Source organism: Purpureocillium takamizusanense, chromosome 6, assembly GCF_022605165.1.
Source record: "Purpureocillium takamizusanense chromosome 6, complete sequence".
Classification (NCBI taxonomy): Eukaryota; Fungi; Ascomycota; class Sordariomycetes; order Hypocreales; family Ophiocordycipitaceae; genus Purpureocillium; species Purpureocillium takamizusanense.
Window position 1 is genome coordinate 1,666,144 of NC_063073.1, and position 21,716 is coordinate 1,687,859.

Genomic DNA, 21,716 nt, shown 5'->3' on the forward strand with positions numbered 1-21,716 from the left:
GTGCGAGTGGTGGATGCGGACACAGGTCTGGACTGTCTGCCGCCGCCAGGGCAGCCGCCCTTTGCCGTGGGGACGACGGGAGCCCGCTCGACGTGCATGGAACGAAGGAACACATCGACTGTCGCTGACTCCAGCCAGTGCGCGCTGCCGAATTGCACGTCAGCAAAATGGAGCCCGCCAATTGCGTCATGAACGTCCCAATGGCGCCTTCGGCTCGCCTCTTGTTCCCCAACACTTGAGTGTCGGTTTGCAGTCGCGATCCTCACTGATCCCTGAGAGCCGGTGGTGACTGCAGATTCTTGCCGGGACCTGGGGCGTTCACCGGCAGGGTCCCTTGTACTACAATGTTCCTGTCGGTCTCACGAGACACAGGACAAGATAGCGGACGGGAGCAGCCACTTAGGGTTCCAGGCCAGGCGTCCCGGCCCTCCCTGCCCAATGCGGCGCGCCCGCATTCCAGGCTCTGGCGGACACGGCGAGCGTTTTGTCTCGGCGTGCGTGAGAGCACACAACGTGGCTGCCAAGCATTCGAGCACAGCGATCGCCGTTGAATTTCATCTCGTTGCCTGGAGCGGGCAAGGAAGGGGCTGGCCACTTCCCCCGCGCAAGAAGCCCTTGTGATCAAGCAAGGGCGCACCGGGTGGCTGATGTTCGCCAACTTGCGTGCTCTGCTCGAGGATTCTGCAGCAGGTAGGGACTCCCTGGTTGGCGGCCGGGTACGCGGCATCTTGGCGCACCCGGTCGCAGCCAGGACGAGTTTGCAGGCAGATGGCAGGCTACCCATGGCCACCAGGCCCACGAGCCGGAGGGGGGGGGACGACTCCACATCCGGATGCATCGTGGGGACCGGGGTGGCCCAGCCAACGTCATTGCCGGCAACCAGGGCCCATTCTTGTCATCCACTGCGGAGTGGAGTACAGTATCTTGTCTGCCCCGTCGCCGTAGTCGACCGCGGCATGATGAGACGGACGAACCGGGGGCGCCGCGGCGGTGCAGCGCCCTGTACAAAGTACTGCTACTGTAGGCTTCGTGCGGGCGCCGGCGTTGCCTCGGGAGGGGCGCAGGGCGGGCGAGCAAATGGCAGGCCCGGAGGCAGACGCAGAGGCTCCGTTGTGCAGCCGCCAAGGAGCGCCATCAGATGGGATCTCTTGTGCTGCTTGGCCGAGACGTGGGCGGATAACTGGGACGAGGTTGTCAGCACGCCGCTAGCAGAGTGTCGTCTCCGCTAGTTACCTCGTAGCACCAACTTTGCGTCCGACGAGAGGCAGAGCCAAAGGTTAGTTCCTGGCGGCCCCGAAGCCGAAGTGGCATGCGGTTTAGCCAAGTGGCAGAGGCGACGAGTCGGTCGGTCGGTCGGTGCGGGAAGCAGACGCATCAGTGCCGCACGAGTACTAGTCAGTTGCAGTGGTTGCAAAGCACTAAGTCATAGGGCGTTGTCGCTTCATGCTCGGGCCTGCTCGTACCTACTTACAGTACATGAAAGGCTTCCACTGTACAGACTCCCTCCCGGAGCAAAGCCCGCTCAGCAAGGAAGTGACGACACCGCGAAGGATCTGCTCCTGCCCGCCTCCTCACTCGTTCGCGTCTGCAACCACCAGCCCAGATCCAGGCACGCACCCCCAGTTTTGCTTCTTCCATTAATGTCCGTCTCGCTCCCTCTCGAGACGCTCCCTCTCCCTCTCTATCTCTCCCGAGCCCTTGTTCGGTTTGCTCATTCATATACATACATATATACATTTTGCCTTGTTTCAGCTTCCCCTCGCCTCCCATTCCTTTCCCTTCTACCCCTTCCGTCCCATTCACAAGACTGACGTGTCTGTCAGTCGTGGCTTTCGTTCCGACGCACCGGCTCTCAACTGACACTCCCCGTCTCGTGCTACTACCCGGGGCGGCTCCATCCATCCATCCAGCGGTGCCAATCGCACAGAGCGGGCGAGTATTGCGAATGACGTGATCGGCAAGGTCACGACTTATCTCACCTTGGGTTCCAAGCCACCTTATCCTCGCCATCCAGTTTCAAAGACGGACCTCCTTGCGCCCTGTTCGCACCTCGTCGACTGCCGCACTATATAGACGGCACCACCCTTGTCGACAGCCGACTCGCGGCACACCGGCTTCAACGTCACAGTCGAATCAGCCTCTAGCAAACCAACATGTCTGCCGAGAAGAAGGTCTCCAATACCGGCTCCGGCCGCGACCTCGAGTTCGCCGGCACCACCATGACCACCTCAACACGCCTGGCCTCCATGTTCGGCGGCAAGGCCGTCACCGTGGGCCCGCGAATCGCTCCCGTGCCGGATTGGCTCAAGGTCGAAGAGTCCTCGGACGGCGACGAGCACTCGAGCGAGGCCATTCTCAATCGCCAGCTCGCCTCCGAGGAAGATGCCTCCATTCAGTACCGCACGTGCAGCTGGCAGAAGACGGCTGCCCTCCTCTTCAGCGAGTACATTTGCCTTGCCATCATGAGCTTCCCCTGGTCCTACTCCTTCCTCGGCCTCGTACCCGGTCTCATTCTCACAATTGTCATCGCCGCCGTGGTTCTCTACACGAGTCTCATCATGTGGGAGTTTTGCCTCCGCCACCCCGAAGTCCGCGATGTCTGCGACCTCGGCCAGATGCTCTTCTGGGGCAAGGAATGGGCCTGGTGGGGTACCGCCCTCATGTTCGTGCTCAACAACACCTTCATCCAGGGGCTCCACGTGCTCGTCGGCGCCGAGTACATCAACACCATGACCGAGACGGACAAGATTGGAGGCTGTCGCACCGTCGAGTTTTCTGTCGCCATTACCGTCATCTGCTGGCTCGCCTCCCTCCCACGGACGTTTAGCATGATGTCGAAATTGGGCACCGCCTCGGCTCTGTTCACGTTCATCTCTGTCTTGCTGGCGACAATCTTCGCCGGCATCCAGGGTACGCCCGCTGGCTATGCTCCCTTGACCAAGGGCGAGCCCATTGTCACCGCCATCCCCGTTCACAGCACCACCTTTGTGCAGGGCATGGCGGCCTTCCTCAACATTAGTTACACCTTCATCGGCCAAATCACCCTCCCTAGCTTTATCGCAGAGATGCGTGATCCACGGTAAGTTGCCACGGCTACGATTTGGGCGTCCACAGATCGCTGACGATAGATACTCAGGGAATTCCCCAAGTCACTTTGGGCATGCACCATCGCCGAGATTCTCGTGTTTTGCGTTGTCGGCGGCGTGATTTACGCTTACACCGGCAACCAATACGTGACGGCACCTGCTTTTGGATCGCTGCACGACCTCTACAAGAAGGTGTCCTTCTCTTTTATGATCCCGACCATCATCTTCCTCGGCTGCCTGTACGCCTCGGTGACGGCGCGCTTCGTGTTTTTCCGCTGGTTCAAGGGCTCGCGACATCTCAACGACCACACCGTTGTGGGCTGGGGTTCCTGGGCCGGAATCTTGCTGGTGACATGGATCCTCGCGTTCATCATCTCCCAGGTCATCCCGTTCTTCTCTTCGCGTAAGTTTGTTCATGTCCGTGTTGGCGCTGGTCATGAGAAACAGCTGCTGACGATTCGCAGTTCTCTCGGTCATGTCTTCGTTGTTCGACAGCTGGTTCGGCTTCATCTTCTGGGGTGTTGCCTATTTCCGAATGCGCGGCGCCGACCGCAAGGTCGGACGGTATCGAAGTCCCACGTTTGACTGGTTATCCATGGCGCTCAATGTCGTCATCATTCTTACCGGGATCTTTTTCCTCACGGTTGGCACGTACGCTAGCGTGCAAGGCATCATGGACTCGTTCGCGGCGGGCGAGGTTGGAGGCGTCTTTTCTTGCAAGAGCAATGGTTTATAAGTGACGTGACGAAGCGGAAGGGATGTTTTGTTATGAAAGATGAACGCATGACGGACCCGCTGACACACAGATGCTGGGTATGCGACAACTTGGATGTGCAAGGGACGAACGCATCATGACGGCAGCGCGAGACCCCGGGGGGCGGCTTCTTGATGAGAGGGCTCAATGGTTGTGTGACTGCTTGCGCAAGGGATGCGGGATGATATACCACCGGGGGAAAGCGGAGAGAGATGCTCCAGAATACGCTCAGCATGGGCTGTCCCGCCGCCATCGGTTGGTGACGGCGGCAGCGGCCCATTCGCTTTCATGAACCGTGTCACCTGGCTGCGGCGGTTTCGGCCGAGATACCAGCGGGGACACGTATTTGCTCCATTGCCCACGCATCACTTGCGGTTCCCGCATAGGTGCCGCAAGGCGGTACCTGTCGGACCATGACATCTTTTGCCCAGACTTGTTGCGGCCGCCAAGTGTCAGCAGCAGCAAGTTTCGCAGCCGACTCGTAATGTGATGCAGCCCCAGTGAGTGAAGCGAAATGTACGCCCTCGATTGACTTGGTCCACACTTTATAGAGGCTGTAGTAGACTCACTCAACCTTGGTGCTTCGTAGCTGAAAAGTTCAATCGAGTTTCCCCCCTTTTTGGTTGTCTAGTAAGAGGCCGTAGGCCACAGTGGTATGATGTGAGCGCGGCCGGGGCAGGGTGGACTGACGGCGGAAGGCGAGGAGCCGAAAGCAAACGATCCTCGATTGTCGCTGGGCCTGCAGATGCGATGCAAGCCCTGCAGCCAAATCGCATTCAAAGCCAGACACGGGAGACATTGCTGGGGCTCTATTGGATCGGGCGGCGACGCTTAGACCCCGCAGCAGGATTCGTCGACGCCGGGGGGGCCTTGGACTGGCGCAACACGGGCATTTTCAACTTTTGGTCGCTCACATATGGTTGTCTGTTACCCTAGGAGGTTGAGGAACTTGACATGGGTGAACATGAGCACCAAGTTGACTGATGTACGAACCTGTATCCAACTTTGTTTTACAGGCGAAACGCAGGGCCTGTTCGCGACCAGGGGCGGCCGAGTTGAGCCTCGGTGCAGGTGGCAGAAGTACCTGTCAACCCCGAACGACCCGTGAAATGCACTGCAGCAAGCCTGCTTCAATTGTACACCCACAGTACCTCGCGCATTTTACTTCCGTATCGTATCACGACCTGCCCCACCACAAAGCTCTCAAGCTCCAGTTGGTTGGTCTGGGGCGCCACGCAAGCACCGCGCCCTCTGTTTGTCCCCCTCTGCCAGGTCCCTTGCTGCCCCCTCACCACAGTAGAATGGCCCCCCCTGGCACCCCACTAGCTACATCCAGTCAATTGAGGGCAGCCCCTGGCTGGGATTTCTACCACGGAGGGCAGCGGGGGGGCCTGGCTGGCGGGTGGCGGGAGGAGGGACGGGAGCAACAAAGTTAAGGCACAAGTGCAACACTCCTCCGAGCCCTTTTTGCCCCTCAAACCAACACCTACCTTGCTTGCTTACCTACCTGCTGGCCATCCACCCATCCGTCGGTCGACATAGCATCCTCGCCCCTATAATTGTCCCTCGAACCCGGACTCTGACACGAACCCGAGCCGTCCCTGCGCCGACATCGAATTGGGATCCGAGCGAAGCGAAGCGGCGGTGAACCCCAGCGGCAGATGCCACCCCATAAGACTTGACTATCGTCTTGAATAAACCTCGCGCGCGAGATATCCAACGCAGCTCGGCCGAGAGACGACGACGATTTGCATCTGCACCCTTTTGCAAAGCCTCTCGAGGCAGCCACACCACAGCACCATGCCCTCGTCTGCGGCGACGACCGTCACCAAGACGCCCAAGGACAAGGCGCCCGATGCCGGGGCCAGCGGCCATGAAGCCGACGCGCACGACTTTTTCTGGACCTACACCGAGGAGCCGCATCGCACCCGGCGCCTGGCCATCATCAAGGCCCATCCCGAAGTACGCTCCCCCCCCCCCCCCAAGCAAACATGTCCGCTTCGGACGGCACCATATGGGCGAACGGCCCGATGCTGACTCTCGTTGCAGATCACCAAGCTGTGCGGCCCCGAACCCCTAACCAAGTACGTCGTCACGGGCGTTGTCGCCCTGCAGACGTTCCTGGCATGGTATCTTCATGAGACGCCCTTCTGGTCGCTCAAGTTCTGGCTCGTGGCCTACGTTGTTGGCGCGACGGCCAACCAGAACCTATTCCTCGCCATCCACGAGATCTCGCACAACCTCGCCTTCCGCAGCCCCGTTGCCAACCGCATCTTCGCCATCTTCGCCAACCTCCCCATTGGCATTCCCTACAGCGCCTCGTTCCGGCCCTACCACCTCACTCACCACAAGTCGCTTGGCGTCGACGGCGTCGACACGGACCTGCCCACCGCTCTCGAGGCGTTCGTCCTCGACTCCATCCTCGGCAAGGCCTTCTTCTGCACCTTCCAAATCTTCTTCTACGCCATCCGCCCCATGACCGTCTACCGCGTGCCCCTCACCCGCGTTCACTACCTCAACATTGCCGCTCAGCTCGCCTTCGACTACGCGCTCGTCCGCCTCACTGGCGGCCCCAAAGCGCTCCTATATCTCCTCCTTTCCTCCTTCCTAGCCGGCAGTCTCCATCCCGTCGCCGGCCACTTCATCGCTGAGCACTACGTATACGAGACGGTCACGCCCACGCAGCGCAACCCGGACAACGGCGTCCCCGTCCCCGAGACCTTCTCCTACTACGGGCCTCTCAACTGGCTCACCTACAACGTCGGCCTCCACAACGAGCACCACGACTTCCCCGCCGTGCCGTGGACCCGCCTCCCTGCCGTCTACGACATCGCCCGCGAGTTCTACCAGGACCTGCCCCGCCACGAGAGCTGGAGCTACGCCATTTGGCGCTTCATCTGGGACCCCAACGTCGGGCTCAACTGCCGCGTCAAGCGTAAGCAGGGCGGCCGCATTGTCGGCGGCGCCATCAACTGGAAGGAGTCGGAGATTCAGGCATGATGACCTCGAACAGACACATTCTTCCGGGCCAGTGCTCATGTATACTCTTCCAAGGTGTTCAACAAGACAAAAGCACCTCTCTCTTTTCTCTCGTGGGACTTGCCAGCAGTCGGTAGACTAGGGATGATGAATTGCATATTTGCTTTCTATAGGCGTTTTGGGCAGCAGCAACAACAACAATAACGGCGGGACCCGTCCAGTCAGAGCTTAATTAGACCACGAATGACCACGCCAGATGTGAAGTGCACATGCGGTGCGCAAGATGGACTGTGACGAGCAAGCTGAGCAAACTTCCAAGACCACAACAAAAGGAATTCCCATGATTCTGAAAGGCAAAAGTTGTAGACGTAGCTAGTACAAAAGCACCGCGACAACGACTCCTCACAAAAAAAACCCTTTCCACTTTTCCAGCCTCGTCGGTGCACCACCCAGCTGCACGCTGTTAATGCGCAAAAAGGACACCGGCCACTGCGGCAACTCAAGCATGGTCGGGCAGCGTGGTGTACGCGGCGCTGACGACCCCGTTCCTGGGCGTTCCAACCTTGGAGCATACTCTCGCTTTTACCCCCTCCTTCATTCAAAGTCTCTCTCGTTCCCGCCACGATGCGTATATACTAGTCGTGGTAGGTTTTGAGCTCAGCCGGGCCGGGCTCGCCTCCGCCGCGGCCGGTCCGCTCGCATCCCGTCATAAGTACTGTGAAAGGGAGCCCGCCAATGCGCAAAGGGGCATTAGAAGAAGAAGTAGGCGAGCAGGAAGCTCAGCAGGCAAAGAATGGCCACCATCTGAACGGGTACGCCCACAGGCTGCTGCTTAACCGCCTGCGCGACCCGGCCGGTATCGGGCAGCTTCTTCTCTCCAGAGGCGGTTTTGACGGTACGTTGACGAAGGCCGCTGTCCTTGAGATTCGCAAGCTGGGCCTCCGCCTGGGCCAGCTTAGCCTTGAGCTCCTCGTACGTCGCCTGGGCCGTCTCGGACACGGCAGTCGCTGCTTGGGACACGGCGGACTTGGGGCGGTCTGACTTCTCGTCGTCTTCCCTGGCGTCGTCGGATGGGTAAGGTGGCGGGGCGTGCAACGGTGTCGAGTCAGGAGCTTCAGCCTTGGGCGAGGAGAATGTGCGCGAGGCCTCCGGCGTGTCGTGCGCCTGGTTCAATGTTAACAATGGAGAGCAAGGCAATTGAGCAGCAGCGTACGTACCCCATTCAATAAAGATTGCTTGTTGGGAGTCGCAAGTACGGGCTGATTAGCCCCAGGCTCCTGGCTCCCCACGGGCGCTAGCCAGTTGACCCGAATCTTGCGCTCCTGGATTTGGCCCTTGTCCGTCGACTCAAGCTGCGCAAGGCAAGTCAGCAACCGCACGCGTCAGCTACACAGCAATATGTTGGCTACACTCACCACTGCAGCAATGCTGGCAAACTCCTTCTCTGGTGTGATAGGCGCAGACTGAACGAGAAACTTATCACGACATCTTGTGTCCAGGGGAGGGTCCGCCTTCATCGCTTGAAGAAGAACTGGAGGTACGTCAGTAGCTGAAGGGGGTCAGTGAAAGGTTTGTCGCGAACAAGCATACCGGTGACATCAAAGGCCTGCCCAGGCTCGATGCGGCCTGCATTGGGTCGTACACAGTACCTATTACGCAGTCAGCGCGGATCGGATCGGGGTTCAATGCTTCGGGGGAGGTTCGTACTGTTTCGGGGCGGTTGTTTTGACCTGCAAGCGAGCACATGTTAGCCAAAAAGCCCGAGCGCCGAGCGCGATGCATTGGTTTCGCCTACCTTGAATGCGAGTGGCGTCGAGGTCGGGTTCTTGATTGTCAGGGTCTGCGACACCTCGACTGTGAAAGGGCCTGCGCACGCTACGTCAGTATCGGGTGGCGGAGCTGCAGGATCTCACGATGCCGTGGTGGTACATACGCCGAAAGCTCAGCTCGAAAGGCTCGATGTCGACCGACATGATTGTGTAGCTCGCGATGCTCGATAGGGCTGATTTATGCGATGGACTCGGAACAGGGGTGGGGAGGCGGGAAGCGAGTCTTCTTCTAGCCAAGAGGAAGAGTGAGAGGCGGCGCGCAGCGGTGCGGCGTTTCGGAAGGTGAGAGGAGCAGGCGTTGGACGTGGGCGCTTTCTGTATCGGCGTCGTTGCGCAGGGCGTTGCAGTCGGGGCTGGTGGTGGTGGGAGGAGGAGGAGAAGACGGCGGCAGCCAGAGCCAGTGACGACGTTGAAGGCAAGTCGTCCACCTCATCAGCCAGCTCAGCGCAGCGGGCAGGCCGTGTTGGATGAGAGCTACGTCCGTGGTGGCCTGGGGCCTATCACCTCAGCTCCTCAGCTCCCTGGGGCGCAGAACCTCGGACCACTGCAAATGCCCTGTGACAGAGGTACCACCTATCTTGGTACATACTACACCCGCACCTCATAGCGGCGCCGTACGTCCGTCGTCAGGACACAGTGGAGCGCTGAGGTGGCCTTCTTCGATGCCGGCCGACCAATGCGTGGCGACCTGACTAAGCCGGCTACTATCTGCTGTGGATCGGCACCTTGCAGTTCAGCTCCTCCTCCAAGAGCCAGCGCCGTACTTGCCTTGCCGTGAGCTTGTGCTCAAGCTCTTCCTCAATTTGACACCCGAGCACGTGCTCGGCGTGTGTATGCCGTTACATCCCACTACACGCAATCCCTTTTCGTGGCCTTGTGTGGCATCGCTGCAGGGGCCAAGGGAAGACGGCGCTCTGGTCCGCAAAAGGCTTGTGGACTGTGAGGCGATGTGCCTGCAGCACAGCACAGGCCCTAGTTGCGCCGGAGCTCCGGTTGTCATGGCTGTGGCTCCGTGGGTTGGCCACAAGCTTCTGTGCCAAAGCGTCATCGTGTACGAAGTACGAAGTAGTTCATACGCAGACATGGCATCGTTGAAGATGTACGCACTTCGTACTTACTAGGTAGTTTTTCTGGAATTCTGGCCTTTTCCATGAGCAAAGTAACTGGTCCCCCGGACAATAGGCACTAAGTTACTGGGTAGAACACTGCGCAATGTACCTCAGGCATCGTATGCGCCTCACTCACTCCGCAGATGACGCCGTCATTGACCAACCTCCAGCGCCCCCACCTCAACTACCTCTAGGTAGAACCACGCGCCTCCAGGGCTATTGACCGCCGTATTACCGGCGACAGAACTACTAAGGTTCCTCGTCTGCACGAAATAATTGAGTGTCCCTGAGCTTGGGTTTGCCCCGCGCCCGGGGCAGCGCAGAGCTAAACCCACTTGGTAGGCCCGCCGCAGCAGGTAACAGCTGTGACGTTGCTGGAGTGCCCGCGAGCTTCACTCCCAAGGTTTCACCACCATCAGTCAAACTCGACTTCTGGCACATATATAAAATCGCCTTCGCAAGGAAACCCGTCACCTTACAGGTTTCACCTTTCAACGCCGTCCCGACCGACAAGCAAGCCTCTCACCTCTTCGTCACACGCACACGCGACCTCGCCGGCTGTCTCACAAGCTCCGTGCCCCACGATACCTACACCCATCGCCCTACTACAGCCCCGCAGCGTCACCACGTCTCACTCCCGCACCATCAGTACCTACCTACGTCTGCAACACCTCACTCACACCTTGCCACCGCCACGATGCCGTCAGACCTAGAGCAGCTGCTCGAAATGGGCTTCGACAAGGCCCGCGCCGAACTCGCCGTCAAGAAGAGCGGAGGCCGTAAGCCTCTCCGCCCATGTATCCCAAGTCTCAACGGTTTCACTGACAAAGGCCCCCTCCCATAGTGCAAGGCGCACTGCAGTTCCTCGAGGACACCCAGGACAAGCCTTTGGATGAGCTCCAGGCTGCTCAAGCCGCCGCTGACGAGGACGAGGACGAGACCAAAGCCGAGATCGCCGAGCTGGAAACGGGTCAGGCACGCTCACTTGTCTGCAACGAGTGCGGCAAGCGCTTCCGCAACAAGGACCTGGCCAGCTACCATGCCTCCAAGACGTGAGTTTTTCCACCTGCTGCGTCTTCCTCATGCCTCCGAGAAGGGCAGCTGTTGACCAAGTCGTTGCAGTGAGCACACGGACTTTTCAGAGTCTACAGACGAGATTGCTCCCCTGACAGAGGAGGAGAAGAAGAACAGGCTTGAGGAGCTCCGCCAGCGCTTGCAAGCCAAGAGGGCAGTGCAGTCTCAACAGGACAAGGAGGAAAACAAGCGCAATGAGGTATGTCGTCCCTTCATGAACCCCCGCCAATTGCGGCCGCACCACCGTCTCTGACAACGTCCCAGAAAATCCGGCAAAAGGCTACGAGAGAGAGCCAGGATGCCAAGGAGGAGCTGCAGCGCAAGGAGCAGATCAAGGAAGCCGCCCGCAAGCGACAGGAGAAGCTGGAGGACCTCGAGGCCAAGAAGCGCATCAAGGCCAAGATCGAGGCCGACAAGGCCGAGCGCCGCCGCAAGGCAGAGGAAGCCAAGGCCACGCGAGAAGGCCGCGCTCCCGAGGCCCCCGGCAGCGCGCCCCCCGCCGCCGCCGCCGCGGGTTCCGGTCTCGCCGCCGCGACGACCACGAAGAGCGACCGCAACGAGGCGCGGCTACGGCTTCAGACGGGTTCCGGCAACATCACCAAGACGTTGCCCGCCGACACGACCTTGTTTGAGCTGGCGCAGATGGTGGAGAGCGAAACCGGCAACGCGGTTGCGAGCTTCATGACGACCTTTCCCAAGAGGACGTTTGAGGGCGACGTGGACATGTCCAAGACGCTGAAGGAAGCGGGCTTCGTTCCCTCGGCAGTGCTAATTGTCAAGTAAAGCCGAGTAACACTTTGATACGAGCGTTTCGCATCTAGACTAGCTTATTAGTTGGGGAGTTGGTGGCGGCAATGGCAGTCAGATGCACGACTTTGGAGCCATATCTGAGTCTTGGCCTCATCACAATGGCCCTTTCACTGTATCAAAATCGACGCAGATGCGAGCCTAATGGGTGAAGGTAAGGCAGTTATGACACAACCGAAAACTACCGGGCCCTCTTCCTGGGCATCATATCACGGAGAACGAATACGACTTCAAGGTCTCTTCGCTCGAAGCCGATCGGTTGACTCAAGTGTGCAAAAAGTCCTTCCAGGTATGATGCCGGAGACCCGTCTCATTCCATGGGAGAGACCGGCATTGATCGAGCATCCTCGGCTGCAGCAGGGTGGCGCATGTCCCTTCAATTTTCGAAGTATACGTGGGGAGCTCCCCCCAAGGCGCCGGAAACGTCCGTATCCACTGTTGCACACAATCACTTAGACCAGGTGGCGGACCGCGAGGTTTGCATGGTAACAGTCCTCTTTTTTGTTTTCCAGAGCCCTGTAACTGACCAATTCTCCACCCCGGGTGAAAACTCCGTCGTTTGAGTGCATTCATCATATTGACGAAGCTACTCTGTCCAGGCCCGCAGGATATATCATGCCGTCTCCATCCTGTATGATCGATCGATCGTGAACCCCGAAGCCATGCAGTTGAAGTACAAGGAAGCAAGAAAACAGTCGTCGCGGCGTAGTTGCTTAGTCGAAGAGACCGAAGCCCATGTCCTCGTCCGACTCCTCCTTCTCTGTGACAAGCGTTAGCGTCCATCGTAGTAGGCAGTCCTCGGCATGTAAAATTTGACGTACCCTCCTCCTTCTCCTCAGCGGCAGGGGCAGCGGCGTCACCACCGGCGCCGGCGGCACCACCAGCAGCGGGGGCAGCAGCGCCGCCACCAGAGCCGACGTTGACGAGCAGGTCCTTGACGTCCTTGCCCTCCAGAGCCTGTAGAATCAATCCCGTCAGCAATGCATTCCCGCTTCTTCGTACAACGATAGTGTCGTCATTCGTCATCGGGTCGGTTCGGTCGTACCTTGGCGAAGATGGAAGCCCAGATGGGCTCGAACTCCTCGACACCGGCAGCCTTGATCAGGGTCTGCAGCTTGTCGGCCTGAACATCGAGCGCGTTAGCAAAGCGACTTCCGACACGCATTGTAGAAATCATCGCAGGGCATCGGGGCCGTTCGACGTCGGCTGTCATGGCGTGCGTGCGCATGCGAGCGCGCGTTTGGAGACACTCACAGTGATCTCGACACCATCATCGGCGAGGATGAGGGCCGCGTAGGACGAAGCGAGTTCGGGGGTAGACATTGTGACTGCGGGTTTGGCGTGCGTTGACGGGGGAAGAATGTCTACACGATGCGTCGTGGTGGTTGCAGTGCAATAATCACCAAAAGCGGGCTGACACCACAAAAATTCCGCTCGCGCCCAAAATTCGGCTGGAGGGCTTGAAAGACCTAAAGTGCAAAGGACCAACTGTTATTCCGTCTGCCGACCGTGGATCGCCCGGACTCGGGCACTGATTGGACCAACCAATTCCGGCCAATCAGTGGCCACGCATAATAGTCTGTGGGGCCCACGCAAGCATCCACCGAAGACCCCACCAGATGGCGAAAGATGGAACCTCCACTGAAAGCCTCCCCCACCAGGCCAGCGCTCGTTGGTGGTGGCTCTTGCACTTGCACCTCATCATCAGCCGCCTGGAGTGGTTCTATGCTTGCTGACACGCTTGCCTGACGTCGCTTGGTCCTGCAGCAGCGAACTGAGACAGGAAGCGTTTGCGCGATCGTGCTTGTTGCGCAAAGCTGCGGGATCATAAATAGCGGCAATGTAGATCTACTGTATCGTCCGCGACCACGATCTCGTTTCTCGAGTCAGCATTTTCCCCTACGGAGTGCGCACGACGCACCGCATTTAAACCTACCTACTTAGCCTACGCCACCGAAGGTCCCCCGCTACCTGACCGAGTGCTCGCCCGCCGGGAGATCGCAGCCGCCCGAGCTCGACCGAGTCCGGCCTCTGGACAGCCACCCCGCGCGCAGCTTCCGTCTTGCTTGGTAACCACCTCAACACCACCACCTCCACCACCACCACCTTCTCCTCCTCCCCGGCTTCTCCACCACTACCATCCTCGTAAGGGTTGGAATCTCGACTTCGCCAACAGTGCATTGCATAAGTCGGCCAGCGGCTCATAGCCACCATCGAACCCGGACTTGTTGACGTCAGCGCAATTCACCTTCCCGCACTGTGTCTGTGCGACGCCTCGCGAACGAACACTCGACGTTGTCGCCAGAATGGACACACCAGCAGTTCCGGCGCCGCGGGATGCCCGGGAACGTGCCATCTTAGATCGCCTCGTCATCGTCCGCGATCAGCTGCTCCTGCTGAAGCAGGATAGGACAACGTACATCCGCAGCCAGGACGTCATTCCGCTGTACGACCAGACCATCGAGCAGGTCAAGGAACTGAATACTGTCCGCGCGGAGACCGGGAACAAGGAGGAGAACAGACGTAAGTCGCGCGCGCCTTGTGTCGCGCATGCGCTGACCCTTCCATCTCTGTAGTGGACAAGGTTCTCGAGAGCTGTTTCCAGCTGCTGTCTCTATTCTACCTGACCATTGGCCGCAACAATGAGGCCCCCGCAGCCGTCGCGCTGACGTCGACCGTCAAGCGCCTGCTCGACCACCTCACCGAAGCCGATCTGTACTCTGCCAAGGATCTGGAAAGCATCAAGTCGACGCTGGCCAAGCTGTTCAAGAGCATCAGCCAAGCGCAGGAGGAGCAGAACCCTGAAGAGCAGCACTCGCCATACATGCTGGCGCTGCTGGCGAAAAGAGTGGAGAATTGCCAAGCGTCCCTCGCCAACCTGCAGAAGCGACTCGAGCGGATTGGCGAGCCGCTCCTGGTGATGCATGAGAAGATGATATCCATACTGCGCCAGATCTCCTTGGCCAACACAAAGTCAAAGGTGGGTCCGGATGCATTGCCCACGGGTCAGGAGGCGCGCCAGCTGACGAAGATGTAGTTCTCGACCAGCGAGGTTCAGAAGCTTCGAAAGCAGCTGGTAGAGATTGGTGAGCAACGCAAGGACGGCAAGTTCACCACCGAGGACGGCACAGAGCCCAAAGGTGGGCCCGAGATTTGCGATCTGTACAACCGATGTTTGAGGTGGTCTGACCTGGTGTTGGAACGGTAAGCACACGGCTATGGACATCTTTTTTCGTGACCGCTGATGGGTTTCTGCAGAAAAGGACAAGTCGCCGAGCAATGGCGGCCAACATACGACGCGCTCGTCGCCATTCGGAATGACCTTGAGAAGCTGTCGCTGACGCAAGCTTGGTCGCTCCGTGAGACGGACCTGTATGACTTCCAGCGTCAATTAGACAAGATTGACGAGAGCCGGCAGAGCGGAAACTTTTACGATGAGAAGGGGCGGCCGGCAGACCTTTGGACGCAGCGTACCATGCTCTACTTGATCCGGCGGAGCTACGCGTACATCTACTCGTTCATGCTGGCGTCGGAGCCGGTATCGGAGGCGTTGCTGCCCATTTACAACCAGCTCCAGACGCTGAAACGGTGCCTGATCGAGGTCAAGAACAACGGAGGCGTCTCATCTGTCCGAGAGCTGTACCCGTACAGCATGAAGGCAAGTCGCACTTACGATGAGGGACCGCGCCATGGCTAACCCCACACAGCTTACCTCGCTGGATAACATGAGGGTCGACGGCAAATTTGTGGTTAACGGAGACATTCCAGAAGGCCAAGGAAGTGTTAGCGAGCTTCTCGCCGAGTGCTTCGACATCAACTATGACTTGAGAGTCGCAGTCGAAGAGAATGCCAACAGCGAGTAGAGCGTTGGGGGGTTCGATGATTTTGTATGATGAGGAATGTCGCTTGATGGAAGGTGGCTCGGGCTGAGCCCGGGCGCACATGAGGGATTGCGATGCCAATCGGTCTGGCTAGCTTTGCGAGGCGCCGCGGTGGTTTTTCTTAAGAATTGGTGTCCAGCAATGGGGTATGGGTCACCGCACAGTGGATTCTACCGAAGCAAGGTATGACAGTCTGGACTGATCACGGCGGCAATCACGACCTGGGAGACGACAATATGGCCTGTCTTGATATTATTGATATGAGCTTCATCATTGATGTGATGGCTGTTTTTTACGGATTCCTGAAGGCGCACTTGAAGGGGTAGATTTGTGCCTGTGGATTGGTTAGTGACGTGAATCGGCATGTGGACAAGACGGGACGACTTGCCTTCTCCGTGTCCCAGACGCCAGAGGTGCTGTAAATGTCATTGCGCAGCTGCTCGAGCACGGCCTCCTTGGACTCGGCAATACACACGAGGGTGCTGCCCATGAAGTCGAACTTGGTGGCATCGTCATCGGCAGGGACGCTGTTCAGCAGGGCGCCTATGTTGGGTCAGCTCTCGACGTCTAGCAGCGAGACGATGCTTGCTGCGCAACCCACCGCCCATCTTCCAGGCGCCAGATGTGACATGCGGGGTCATGTTTTCAAAGTGTTGTCTGTCATATACAGCCGCGGGTGCATCGTGTCAGCAAGACTGGGTCATTTAGCGGCAGCGCGGCAGCGCACAGAGGTCAAAGACATACGGGCGCACTTCGAGGCGCTTCTGTACCGTGCCGGGCTTGTCGGGGACGATGACGAGAAACTCGAACTTGTGCGGCGCCGCGGCGGCAGCGGCGGTAGAGGAAGCCATTGTGCGTGTATTTGGACGGGTGAGCAGGGTGGTGAGTGTGCGGCGTGAGGCGAGGCGGGTGGCGGCAGCGACGGTCATGATCCGGCAAGAGGGGCAGGCGGGCGGGTGGGCGAAGAAGGGTTAATACGTATACAGATGTCAATCGGCGCCGGAGGGGAGGGCCGGGAGCCGCGCGGGGGGAGCGCTTCTGAAATAAAATGCGGCTTGTCTCTGGTTGGGGGGAAGGGAAGGGGAATGGGGGGGTGTCCCGTTGACGATGGAGGGGCTGCTGGTGGGGAAATGCTGCTGGCATGCATGTTTTGTCGTCGTGGGCGCGCCCTTGTTGGAGAAGAAGCATTGAAGACCTTTGTTGCTTTTGTATGACTTGGCTTGGCGGTGGCTGGTGCAGGGTAATGGCTAACGTTACGGCTGGTGCGCATTCTTGAGGCCGCAGTTACAGAGCGCGCGACGCTGGTGCGAAAGAGGCCGTGATTTCTACTGTGTTACTCGTCACGGTATCTTACAAGGTACGAAGTATTTCTATGCTCTTCGCAAAGTAAGAAGGGGGGAGGGGGGTTCAAGTGCAAGGAATTGGGTGAGATCTTATACAATTCAGGTATCGGGATGGTCCACTGAGGTTGAATTGGAAGTCTGCGGGCGTACATTAGCTAGAGCAAGCACTGTAGTTACTACTACTAGCTCGAAAAGGGTCGCTTTGACAACTGCGGAGCGTCGCTCCCTCAACCCCGTTGTACAAACACGACGGCAGTACTACTTTCGTACTTGGAACCAAAGGCCAATACCATCATCAGCCGTCAGCCCCTTCGCACCTCCCACACTCTCGAAAGCCCTTGCAACAAAAGCCATGTCGGTGGTGCACGAGCAGACCGTCTACGTGCTCGCGCACTACGACCACGCGGCCGGCGCGGCAACCATCTGCGGCGTGTTCATGGAGCTGCAGGATGCCAACGCCGAGTGCCTGCAGCTGGCGCGGCGCGCGGGCATCACGCTCACCAACGAGTCGTCGACGACGGGGCCCGACGGCATGCACCTGTCGCCGGTCGAGCCGGTGCGCTGGGACGCGCCAGAGGGTGTGTCGTGCTGGGTCGAGGCGCACGAGGTGAAGCCCCCGCGCGTCCTCAAATGAGAGGTCCGACGGCCATCCATGGAGCTGGCTGGCGCTGAAGGAGGAGGAGACGTGGTGGGTGGACTGCGGCTTTCGATTCGAGAGGCCCTTGGCTCGCCGCCGTTGTGCAACAACGCACAGAGCACCACTACATCGTCGCACAGGCATGGGCTTGGCCGCAAGCCAAAGCCGCAAGCCACGGGACACTCACCGAGCCGTTACTAGAATGTCTGTTGAGCCCGAGCGATGCTGTGGACGGTGGCAGGGAGGTAACTCTGGCAAGGAGCGGCGTCTGAGCGATGACTGAGATGGGTGACGGGAAACCCCCCACACGCAACCGCGTCTCGTCTGCAACGACAAAGCACCAACATGTCCGTCTCTGGGTACCTACTTCGTACCCTAGCATATAAAACGGTCAATTGACTTATCGAGTCGTAACCGCCGGCCCCAGGGAGGGCTGTCTGCTAGGTGCCGAACGAAGACACGCCTCGAAAGTCCGTGCTTCTAGAAGCCAGTGAGTTACCTATCTGTAGCATGTGTGTCCTGCCTTAGTACTCAGTCCCAAGTATGAAAGTTGGTACGGGCTTCTTCATGCAAAGCACTGGAATTGGCGGGGTAATTGCTTCAGTGGATGACCTACTAGCCGCGCGTCGACGTCACCTCAGTGACAGCCCAGGGGGGCGAACGTCAACGACTCTGTACCTACCTCTGTACTTGATACGTATCCGCGAATTTCATCATTATTACCTAGGTACCTGCCAAAGTTACTAACGGACTGGAAACGTCGGCTGCGCCGGCGGGTGAGGCCACTTACCTCACTACCACCACCAAATACTGTAAGCTAAAGGTATCGGCCCGCCGGCTGTATTGCGCCGCAGCAAGCAAGCGCGACCTGGCGCCCGCGTCAGCGGCCAAGGAGGACTGGGCTTTCTCCAGCTGTTAGTGGCACAGCCCACCCCCGTACCCGTCCGTACCTGCGCTCGTTGGCAGTGGAGGCGCCGTCCACCCCATCCCGTGCAGCAGCGCGGGGCGGCCGCATCCAATGCGCTAGTTAGTTGCAGACGACATGCATTTCCACGACTGCCCGCCCGCCCTGACATCCATACTTACTTATCCATACTAACGTTAATACTACGTATTTCCCCCTCCTCCGCATTCGTAACTCGTCCGCATCCCCATCCTCCCCGGCCGCGACCTCATCCCGTCGCCCGATCGATCCCGCGCATGTCTAGCCACGTCGGCCGCTGAATGCCCCCGATCGTTTGCTCTCCGCCATGGCTGAGGTGGACGCGGCGCCCACCTTCGGCGCCGAGCTCAAGGTGCGTTGCCCGCTGCTGTCTCCGGGCCATGACATGCCCATGACGCGCGCCCCGATGCTGACCTGGACTCGCCTTTGCAGGATGGCTTCAAGCCCGCTAGCGCCTGGGTAGCGCACGGCATCTCCTGGCTCGACGACATCCAGCAGTTCTACCGCGAGCGCTCCGCCATCGAGAAGGAGTACAGCGCCAAGCTCAGCGCCCTCGCCAAGAAGTACTTCGAGAAGAAGAACAAGCGCAGCCCGGCCCTGAGCGTCGGCGACACGCCCGCCATGACGCCCGGCTCTCTCGAGAGGTAATACCACGCACGCACGCACTGCTCTTTTCCCAGGAGCGTCCACCACGGAACAACCTGTGCTGACTCTGCCCCCCGCCAGCGCCTCCCTCACCACCTGGGCCACCCAGCTCACCACACTCGAGTCCCGCGCCGCCGAGCACGACCGCTACGCCAACAACCTCATCTCCCAGGTCGCCGAACCCCTCAAGTACTACGGAACCCGCTTCGAGGACCTTCGCAAGCGCCATGCCGAGTATGCCGACAAGCTCGCCGCCGAACGCGACGCCTCCTACGCCGACCTGCGCAAGGTCAAGGCCAAGTACGACGCTACTTGCCAGGAGGTCGAGGCCAAGCGCAAAAAGTCCGAGTCGCATTACGACAAGGCCAAGGCCCAGAGCGCCTACCAGCAGCAGCTGTTCGAGATGAACAACGCCAAGAACTCGTACCTCATTGCCATCAACGTCACCAACCGCCAGAAGGAAAAGTACTACCACGACTACGTCCCCGAGGTCATGGACAGCCTCCAGGACCTGAACGAGTTCCGGGTCATAAAGCTCAACGGCCTGTGGATCGTCGCTACTAGGCTTGAGGACGACATGCTGCAGCAGAGCCACGCCATGATGGAGCAGCTCGGCCACGAGGTCCGCCGCAACGAACCGCATCTCGACTCCATGATGTACATGCGCCACAACATGGGCGCCTTCCAGGAACCCCCGGATAAGGAGTTCGAGGCAAGCCCAGTCTGGCACGACGAAGCCACCATGGTCGTGGACGAGACGGCAAAGATCTATCTGCGCAACGTCCTCGGCAAATCCAAGTCCCAGCTGAGCGAGCTGCGCCGCGAGGTGGACAAGAAGCGGAGGGAGGTGGACCACGTCAAGAGACTCAAGCAGCGCGTGCGAGACGGGCAGGAGAAGAAGGACGAGGTGGAGATTGTGCGCACGCTCTTTGCCATGCAAGAAGACCTACACAGCGTGGACCGTCGCCGGTTGACGGCTGAAGTTGAGACGTCCACCATCACCTCGGTCGTCGGCGACGTCACGCTAGGCGCCAAGAACCACAACTTCAAGAGCCAGACGTTCAAGATCCCCACCAACTGTGATCTCTGCGGCGAGCGCATCTGGGGCCTCAGTGCAAAGGGCTTCGACTGCCGGGACTGCGGATATACCTGCCACAGCAAGTGTGAGATGAAGGTGCCCGCCGACTGCCCCGGCGAGCAGACAAAGGAGGAACGCAAGAAGCTCAAGGCCGAGCGCCAGGAGGCCACCAACAAGCTTCTGTCACCGACTGGAGGGCCACCGCCACACGTTGCTGAGCTACCAGACCTGACACGCTCCAACACGATGAATTCGCTGAGTTCGCACTCGGCGCGGCGCTCCGTTTCAGGGTCCTTGACGGGGCAAAAAACACCGGCGGAGGAAGCCGGTGCCGCTACCCCCGAGCTGGCAGCACCGCGGCCAAGCATCTCGTCATCTACGACGGGAACAACAGCCGTGCGGAAGAACAGGGTCATCGCACCACCCCCCGCAGCCTACATTAGTGAGCTGCCGGGGAGCAGCGTTCCCAATGGAGGCAACAAGGACGAGAAGAAGGGCAAGATGCTGTATACTTTTGAGGCAAGCGGCGATGGCGAGTTGACGGTTCAAGAGGGCAGGGACGTGATTCTTCTGGAGCCAGATGGTACGCTCATCACCTACTAACACCCCGAACCTGACAGCCACTGACATCCTGCAGACGGCTCCGGCTGGGTCAAGGTCCGTGCCGGCTACAAGGAGGGCATCGTTCCCGCCACATACATCGACTTCACATCTGCACCTGCCCCTGCACCGGCATCGGTTCCGCGACCGTCCTCTACGTACTCCAACTCGACAACGTCGTCAACAGCGCAGTCCGGCTCCGCAGGAGCCGGCGCGGGACCTAAAAAGAAGGGCCCGGCCGTGGCGCCCAAACGAGGGGCTAAGAAGCTCCGTTACGTGGAGGCGCTATACGAGTACGCGGCGCAGAGCGAGGCAGAGCATTCCATGATCGAGGGCGAGCGCTTCGTGCTGGTCAAGGACGACCCGGGCGACGGGTGGGTCGAGGTCGAGAAGGCGGGCGTCACGGCCAGCGTGCCCGCGAGCTACGTCCAGGTCGTGTAGCGGGGTCAGCTAGAGGAGCGGCATGGGATGCAAGTGAGCGCGTACGTATATATATCCCCAGTACCGCGGCCAACAGCAACGTATCATTATGCGTGTGGGTGGGGGAGGAAGAGGTCTTGGGTATGGTGGGATGCTGGGCATGGCGAGCATGGCGGCGAGCCGGGCGGCGCATCCACGCATCTTTACGGACCACAACATGTAGCCTACGAATCGACATCCAAAAGGGGGGGGGGGGCTTCTCGAGCGGGCGGTGGTGTGTTGCCGGAGTACCGGGGTTAGAAGAGACGGCAGCAGCGCATCGTCATCATCATCATCATCCTACCTACATACATCCCGCATCATGTTGCACAGGCGGGTCGGCAGGGACCAGCAGAAGCAGAAGAGGTGGCAGACAGTAGTGTTTATCGACACCGCGATTGCATTAGAAAATCAAACGAACCGGACCGGGGCGTTTTCTGCGCGTCCGGGTACAAAGTAAGTATACACAATACAAAAACATTCTTCACGACA

The 21,716-nt window shown here is 59.2% G+C and overlaps 9 protein-coding genes across 10 annotated transcripts; 6 read left to right on the forward strand and 3 right to left on the reverse strand.

Moving 5' to 3' along the window:
• The first annotated feature begins 1,492 nt into the window (after window positions 1-1,492).
• Window positions 1,493-4,728, forward strand: JDV02_006992 (uncharacterized protein). Its single transcript, XM_047988436.1, has 3 exons — window positions 1,493-3,079; window positions 3,137-3,489; window positions 3,551-4,728. Exons 1-3 carry the CDS (start codon window positions 2,154-2,156, stop codon window positions 3,820-3,822), a joined length of 1,551 nt encoding a protein of 516 aa, XP_047844432.1. The 5' UTR covers window positions 1,493-2,153; the 3' UTR covers window positions 3,823-4,728.
• Window positions 4,729-5,278: 550 nt separating this feature from the next.
• Window positions 5,279-7,225, forward strand: DES1 (sphingolipid delta-4 desaturase). The gene is made up of 2 exons (XM_047988437.1): window positions 5,279-5,802; window positions 5,890-7,225. Exons 1-2 carry the CDS (start codon window positions 5,641-5,643, stop codon window positions 6,838-6,840), a joined length of 1,113 nt encoding a protein of 370 aa, XP_047844433.1. The 5' UTR covers window positions 5,279-5,640; the 3' UTR covers window positions 6,841-7,225.
• Window positions 7,226-7,307: 82 nt separating this feature from the next.
• On the reverse strand, window positions 7,308-9,183 carry SCS2 (phosphatidylinositol-binding protein scs2). The gene is made up of 7 exons (XM_047988438.1): window positions 8,753-9,183; window positions 8,615-8,685; window positions 8,527-8,549; window positions 8,410-8,468; window positions 8,235-8,350; window positions 8,037-8,171; window positions 7,308-7,983 (listed from the first exon to the last, which is right to left on the reverse strand). Exons 1-7 carry the CDS (start codon window positions 8,790-8,792, stop codon window positions 7,570-7,572), a joined length of 858 nt encoding a protein of 285 aa, XP_047844434.1. The 5' UTR covers window positions 8,793-9,183; the 3' UTR covers window positions 7,308-7,569.
• A 787-nt stretch (window positions 9,184-9,970) lies between these two features.
• JDV02_006995 (uncharacterized protein) lies at window positions 9,971-12,053 on the forward strand. Its single transcript, XM_047988439.1, has 4 exons — window positions 9,971-10,536; window positions 10,602-10,809; window positions 10,880-11,030; window positions 11,096-12,053. Exons 1-4 carry the CDS (start codon window positions 10,455-10,457, stop codon window positions 11,612-11,614), a joined length of 960 nt encoding a protein of 319 aa, XP_047844435.1. The 5' UTR covers window positions 9,971-10,454; the 3' UTR covers window positions 11,615-12,053.
• Window positions 11,902-13,090, reverse strand: ALTA12 (60S acidic ribosomal protein P1). The gene is made up of 4 exons (XM_047988440.1): window positions 12,893-13,090; window positions 12,684-12,761; window positions 12,460-12,595; window positions 11,902-12,398 (listed from the first exon to the last, which is right to left on the reverse strand). Exons 1-4 carry the CDS (start codon window positions 12,959-12,961, stop codon window positions 12,352-12,354), a joined length of 330 nt encoding a protein of 109 aa, XP_047844436.1. The 5' UTR covers window positions 12,962-13,090; the 3' UTR covers window positions 11,902-12,351.
• Window positions 13,091-13,304: 214 nt separating this feature from the next.
• Window positions 13,305-15,882, forward strand: JDV02_006997 (uncharacterized protein). The gene is made up of 5 exons (XM_047988441.1): window positions 13,305-14,161; window positions 14,215-14,618; window positions 14,676-14,842; window positions 14,897-15,296; window positions 15,346-15,882. Exons 1-5 carry the CDS (start codon window positions 13,945-13,947, stop codon window positions 15,499-15,501), a joined length of 1,344 nt encoding a protein of 447 aa, XP_047844437.1. The 5' UTR covers window positions 13,305-13,944; the 3' UTR covers window positions 15,502-15,882.
• Window positions 15,741-16,617, reverse strand: JDV02_006998 (uncharacterized protein). 2 transcript variants are annotated; one of them, XM_047988442.1, is made up of 4 exons: window positions 16,264-16,617; window positions 16,121-16,176; window positions 15,908-16,062; window positions 15,741-15,853 (listed from the first exon to the last, which is right to left on the reverse strand). In XM_047988442.1, the coding sequence occupies exons 1-4, from the start codon at window positions 16,446-16,448 to the stop codon at window positions 15,812-15,814; spliced, it is 438 nt and encodes a 145-aa protein (XP_047844438.1). In that variant the 5' UTR covers window positions 16,449-16,617; the 3' UTR covers window positions 15,741-15,811. The 2 variants fall into 2 exon arrangements, with proteins under 2 accessions (XP_047844438.1, XP_047844439.1); XM_047988443.1 differs by having other exon boundaries at window positions 15,908-16,176.
• Window positions 16,618-17,062: 445 nt separating this feature from the next.
• Window positions 17,063-17,892, forward strand: JDV02_006999 (uncharacterized protein). The gene has a single exon (XM_047988444.1). The coding sequence runs from the start codon at window positions 17,215-17,217 to the stop codon at window positions 17,494-17,496; it is 282 nt and encodes a 93-aa protein (XP_047844440.1). The 5' UTR covers window positions 17,063-17,214; the 3' UTR covers window positions 17,497-17,892.
• A 704-nt stretch (window positions 17,893-18,596) lies between these two features.
• Window positions 18,597-21,713, forward strand: bzz1. The gene is made up of 4 exons (XM_047988445.1): window positions 18,597-18,794; window positions 18,875-19,086; window positions 19,169-20,748; window positions 20,803-21,713. Exons 1-4 carry the CDS (start codon window positions 18,750-18,752, stop codon window positions 21,204-21,206), a joined length of 2,241 nt encoding a protein of 746 aa, XP_047844441.1. The 5' UTR covers window positions 18,597-18,749; the 3' UTR covers window positions 21,207-21,713.
• Window positions 21,714-21,716: the final 3 nt, after the last annotated feature.

Bases quoted from the DNA above. Each gene is read 5' to 3' on its own strand.
- DES1 (XM_047988437.1), top strand. From the start codon at position 5,641: ATGCCCTCGTCTGCGGCGACGACCGTCACCAAGACGCCCAAGGACAAG. The intron at 5,803-5,889 runs GTACGCTCCCCC...CTCTCGTTGCAG, and splicing joins TCATCAAGGCCCATCCCGAA to ATCACCAAGCTGTGCGGCCC.
- JDV02_006998 (XM_047988442.1), bottom strand. From the start codon at position 16,448: ATGACCGTCGCTGCCGCCACCCGCCTCGCCTCACGCCGCACACTCACC. The intron at 16,063-16,120 runs GTGGGTTGCGCA...GACCCAACATAG, and splicing joins TGGCGCCTGGAAGATGGGCG to GCGCCCTGCTGAACAGCGTC. The intron at 15,854-15,907 runs GCAAGTCGTCCC...ACCAATCCACAG, and splicing joins GCGTCTGGGACACGGAGAAG to GCACAAATCTACCCCTTCAA.
- SCS2 (XM_047988438.1), bottom strand. From the start codon at position 8,792: ATGTCGGTCGACATCGAGCCTTTCGAGCTGAGCTTTCGGC. The intron at 8,686-8,752 runs GTATGTACCACC...TAGCGTGCGCAG, and splicing joins TTTCGAGCTGAGCTTTCGGC to GCCCTTTCACAGTCGAGGTG. The intron at 8,172-8,234 runs GTGAGTGTAGCC...TGCCTTGCGCAG, and splicing joins TTGCCAGCATTGCTGCAGTG to CTTGAGTCGACGGACAAGGG.
- bzz1 (XM_047988445.1), top strand. From the start codon at position 18,750: ATGGCTGAGGTGGACGCGGCGCCCACCTTCGGCGCCGAGCTCAAG. The intron at 18,795-18,874 runs GTGCGTTGCCCG...TCGCCTTTGCAG, and splicing joins CCTTCGGCGCCGAGCTCAAG to GATGGCTTCAAGCCCGCTAG. The intron at 19,087-19,168 runs GTAATACCACGC...GCCCCCCGCCAG, and splicing joins ACGCCCGGCTCTCTCGAGAG to CGCCTCCCTCACCACCTGGG.
- ALTA12 (XM_047988440.1), bottom strand. From the start codon at position 12,961: ATGTCTACCCCCGAACTCGCTTCGTCCTACGCGGCCCTCATCCTCGCC. The intron at 12,762-12,892 runs GTGAGTGTCTCC...CTCGATGTTCAG, and splicing joins ATGATGGTGTCGAGATCACT to GCCGACAAGCTGCAGACCCT. The intron at 12,596-12,683 runs GTACGACCGAAC...TTGATTCTACAG, and splicing joins GGGCTTCCATCTTCGCCAAG to GCTCTGGAGGGCAAGGACGT.
- JDV02_006999 (XM_047988444.1), top strand. From the start codon at position 17,215: ATGTCGGTGGTGCACGAGCAGACCGTCTACGTGCTCGCGCACTACGAC.
- JDV02_006997 (XM_047988441.1), top strand. From the start codon at position 13,945: ATGGACACACCAGCAGTTCCGGCGCCGCGGGATGCCCGGGAACGTGCC. The intron at 14,162-14,214 runs GTAAGTCGCGCG...CCATCTCTGTAG, and splicing joins GAACAAGGAGGAGAACAGAC to TGGACAAGGTTCTCGAGAGC. The intron at 14,619-14,675 runs GTGGGTCCGGAT...ACGAAGATGTAG, and splicing joins TGGCCAACACAAAGTCAAAG to TTCTCGACCAGCGAGGTTCA.
- JDV02_006992 (XM_047988436.1), top strand. From the start codon at position 2,154: ATGTCTGCCGAGAAGAAGGTCTCCAATACCGGCTCCGGCCGCGACCTC. The intron at 3,080-3,136 runs GTAAGTTGCCAC...ATAGATACTCAG, and splicing joins GCAGAGATGCGTGATCCACG to GGAATTCCCCAAGTCACTTT. The intron at 3,490-3,550 runs GTAAGTTTGTTC...GACGATTCGCAG, and splicing joins CATCCCGTTCTTCTCTTCGC to TTCTCTCGGTCATGTCTTCG.
- JDV02_006995 (XM_047988439.1), top strand. From the start codon at position 10,455: ATGCCGTCAGACCTAGAGCAGCTGCTCGAAATGGGCTTCGACAAGGCC. The intron at 10,810-10,879 runs GTGAGTTTTTCC...AAGTCGTTGCAG, and splicing joins AGCTACCATGCCTCCAAGAC to TGAGCACACGGACTTTTCAG. The intron at 11,031-11,095 runs GTATGTCGTCCC...ACAACGTCCCAG, and splicing joins AGGAAAACAAGCGCAATGAG to AAAATCCGGCAAAAGGCTAC.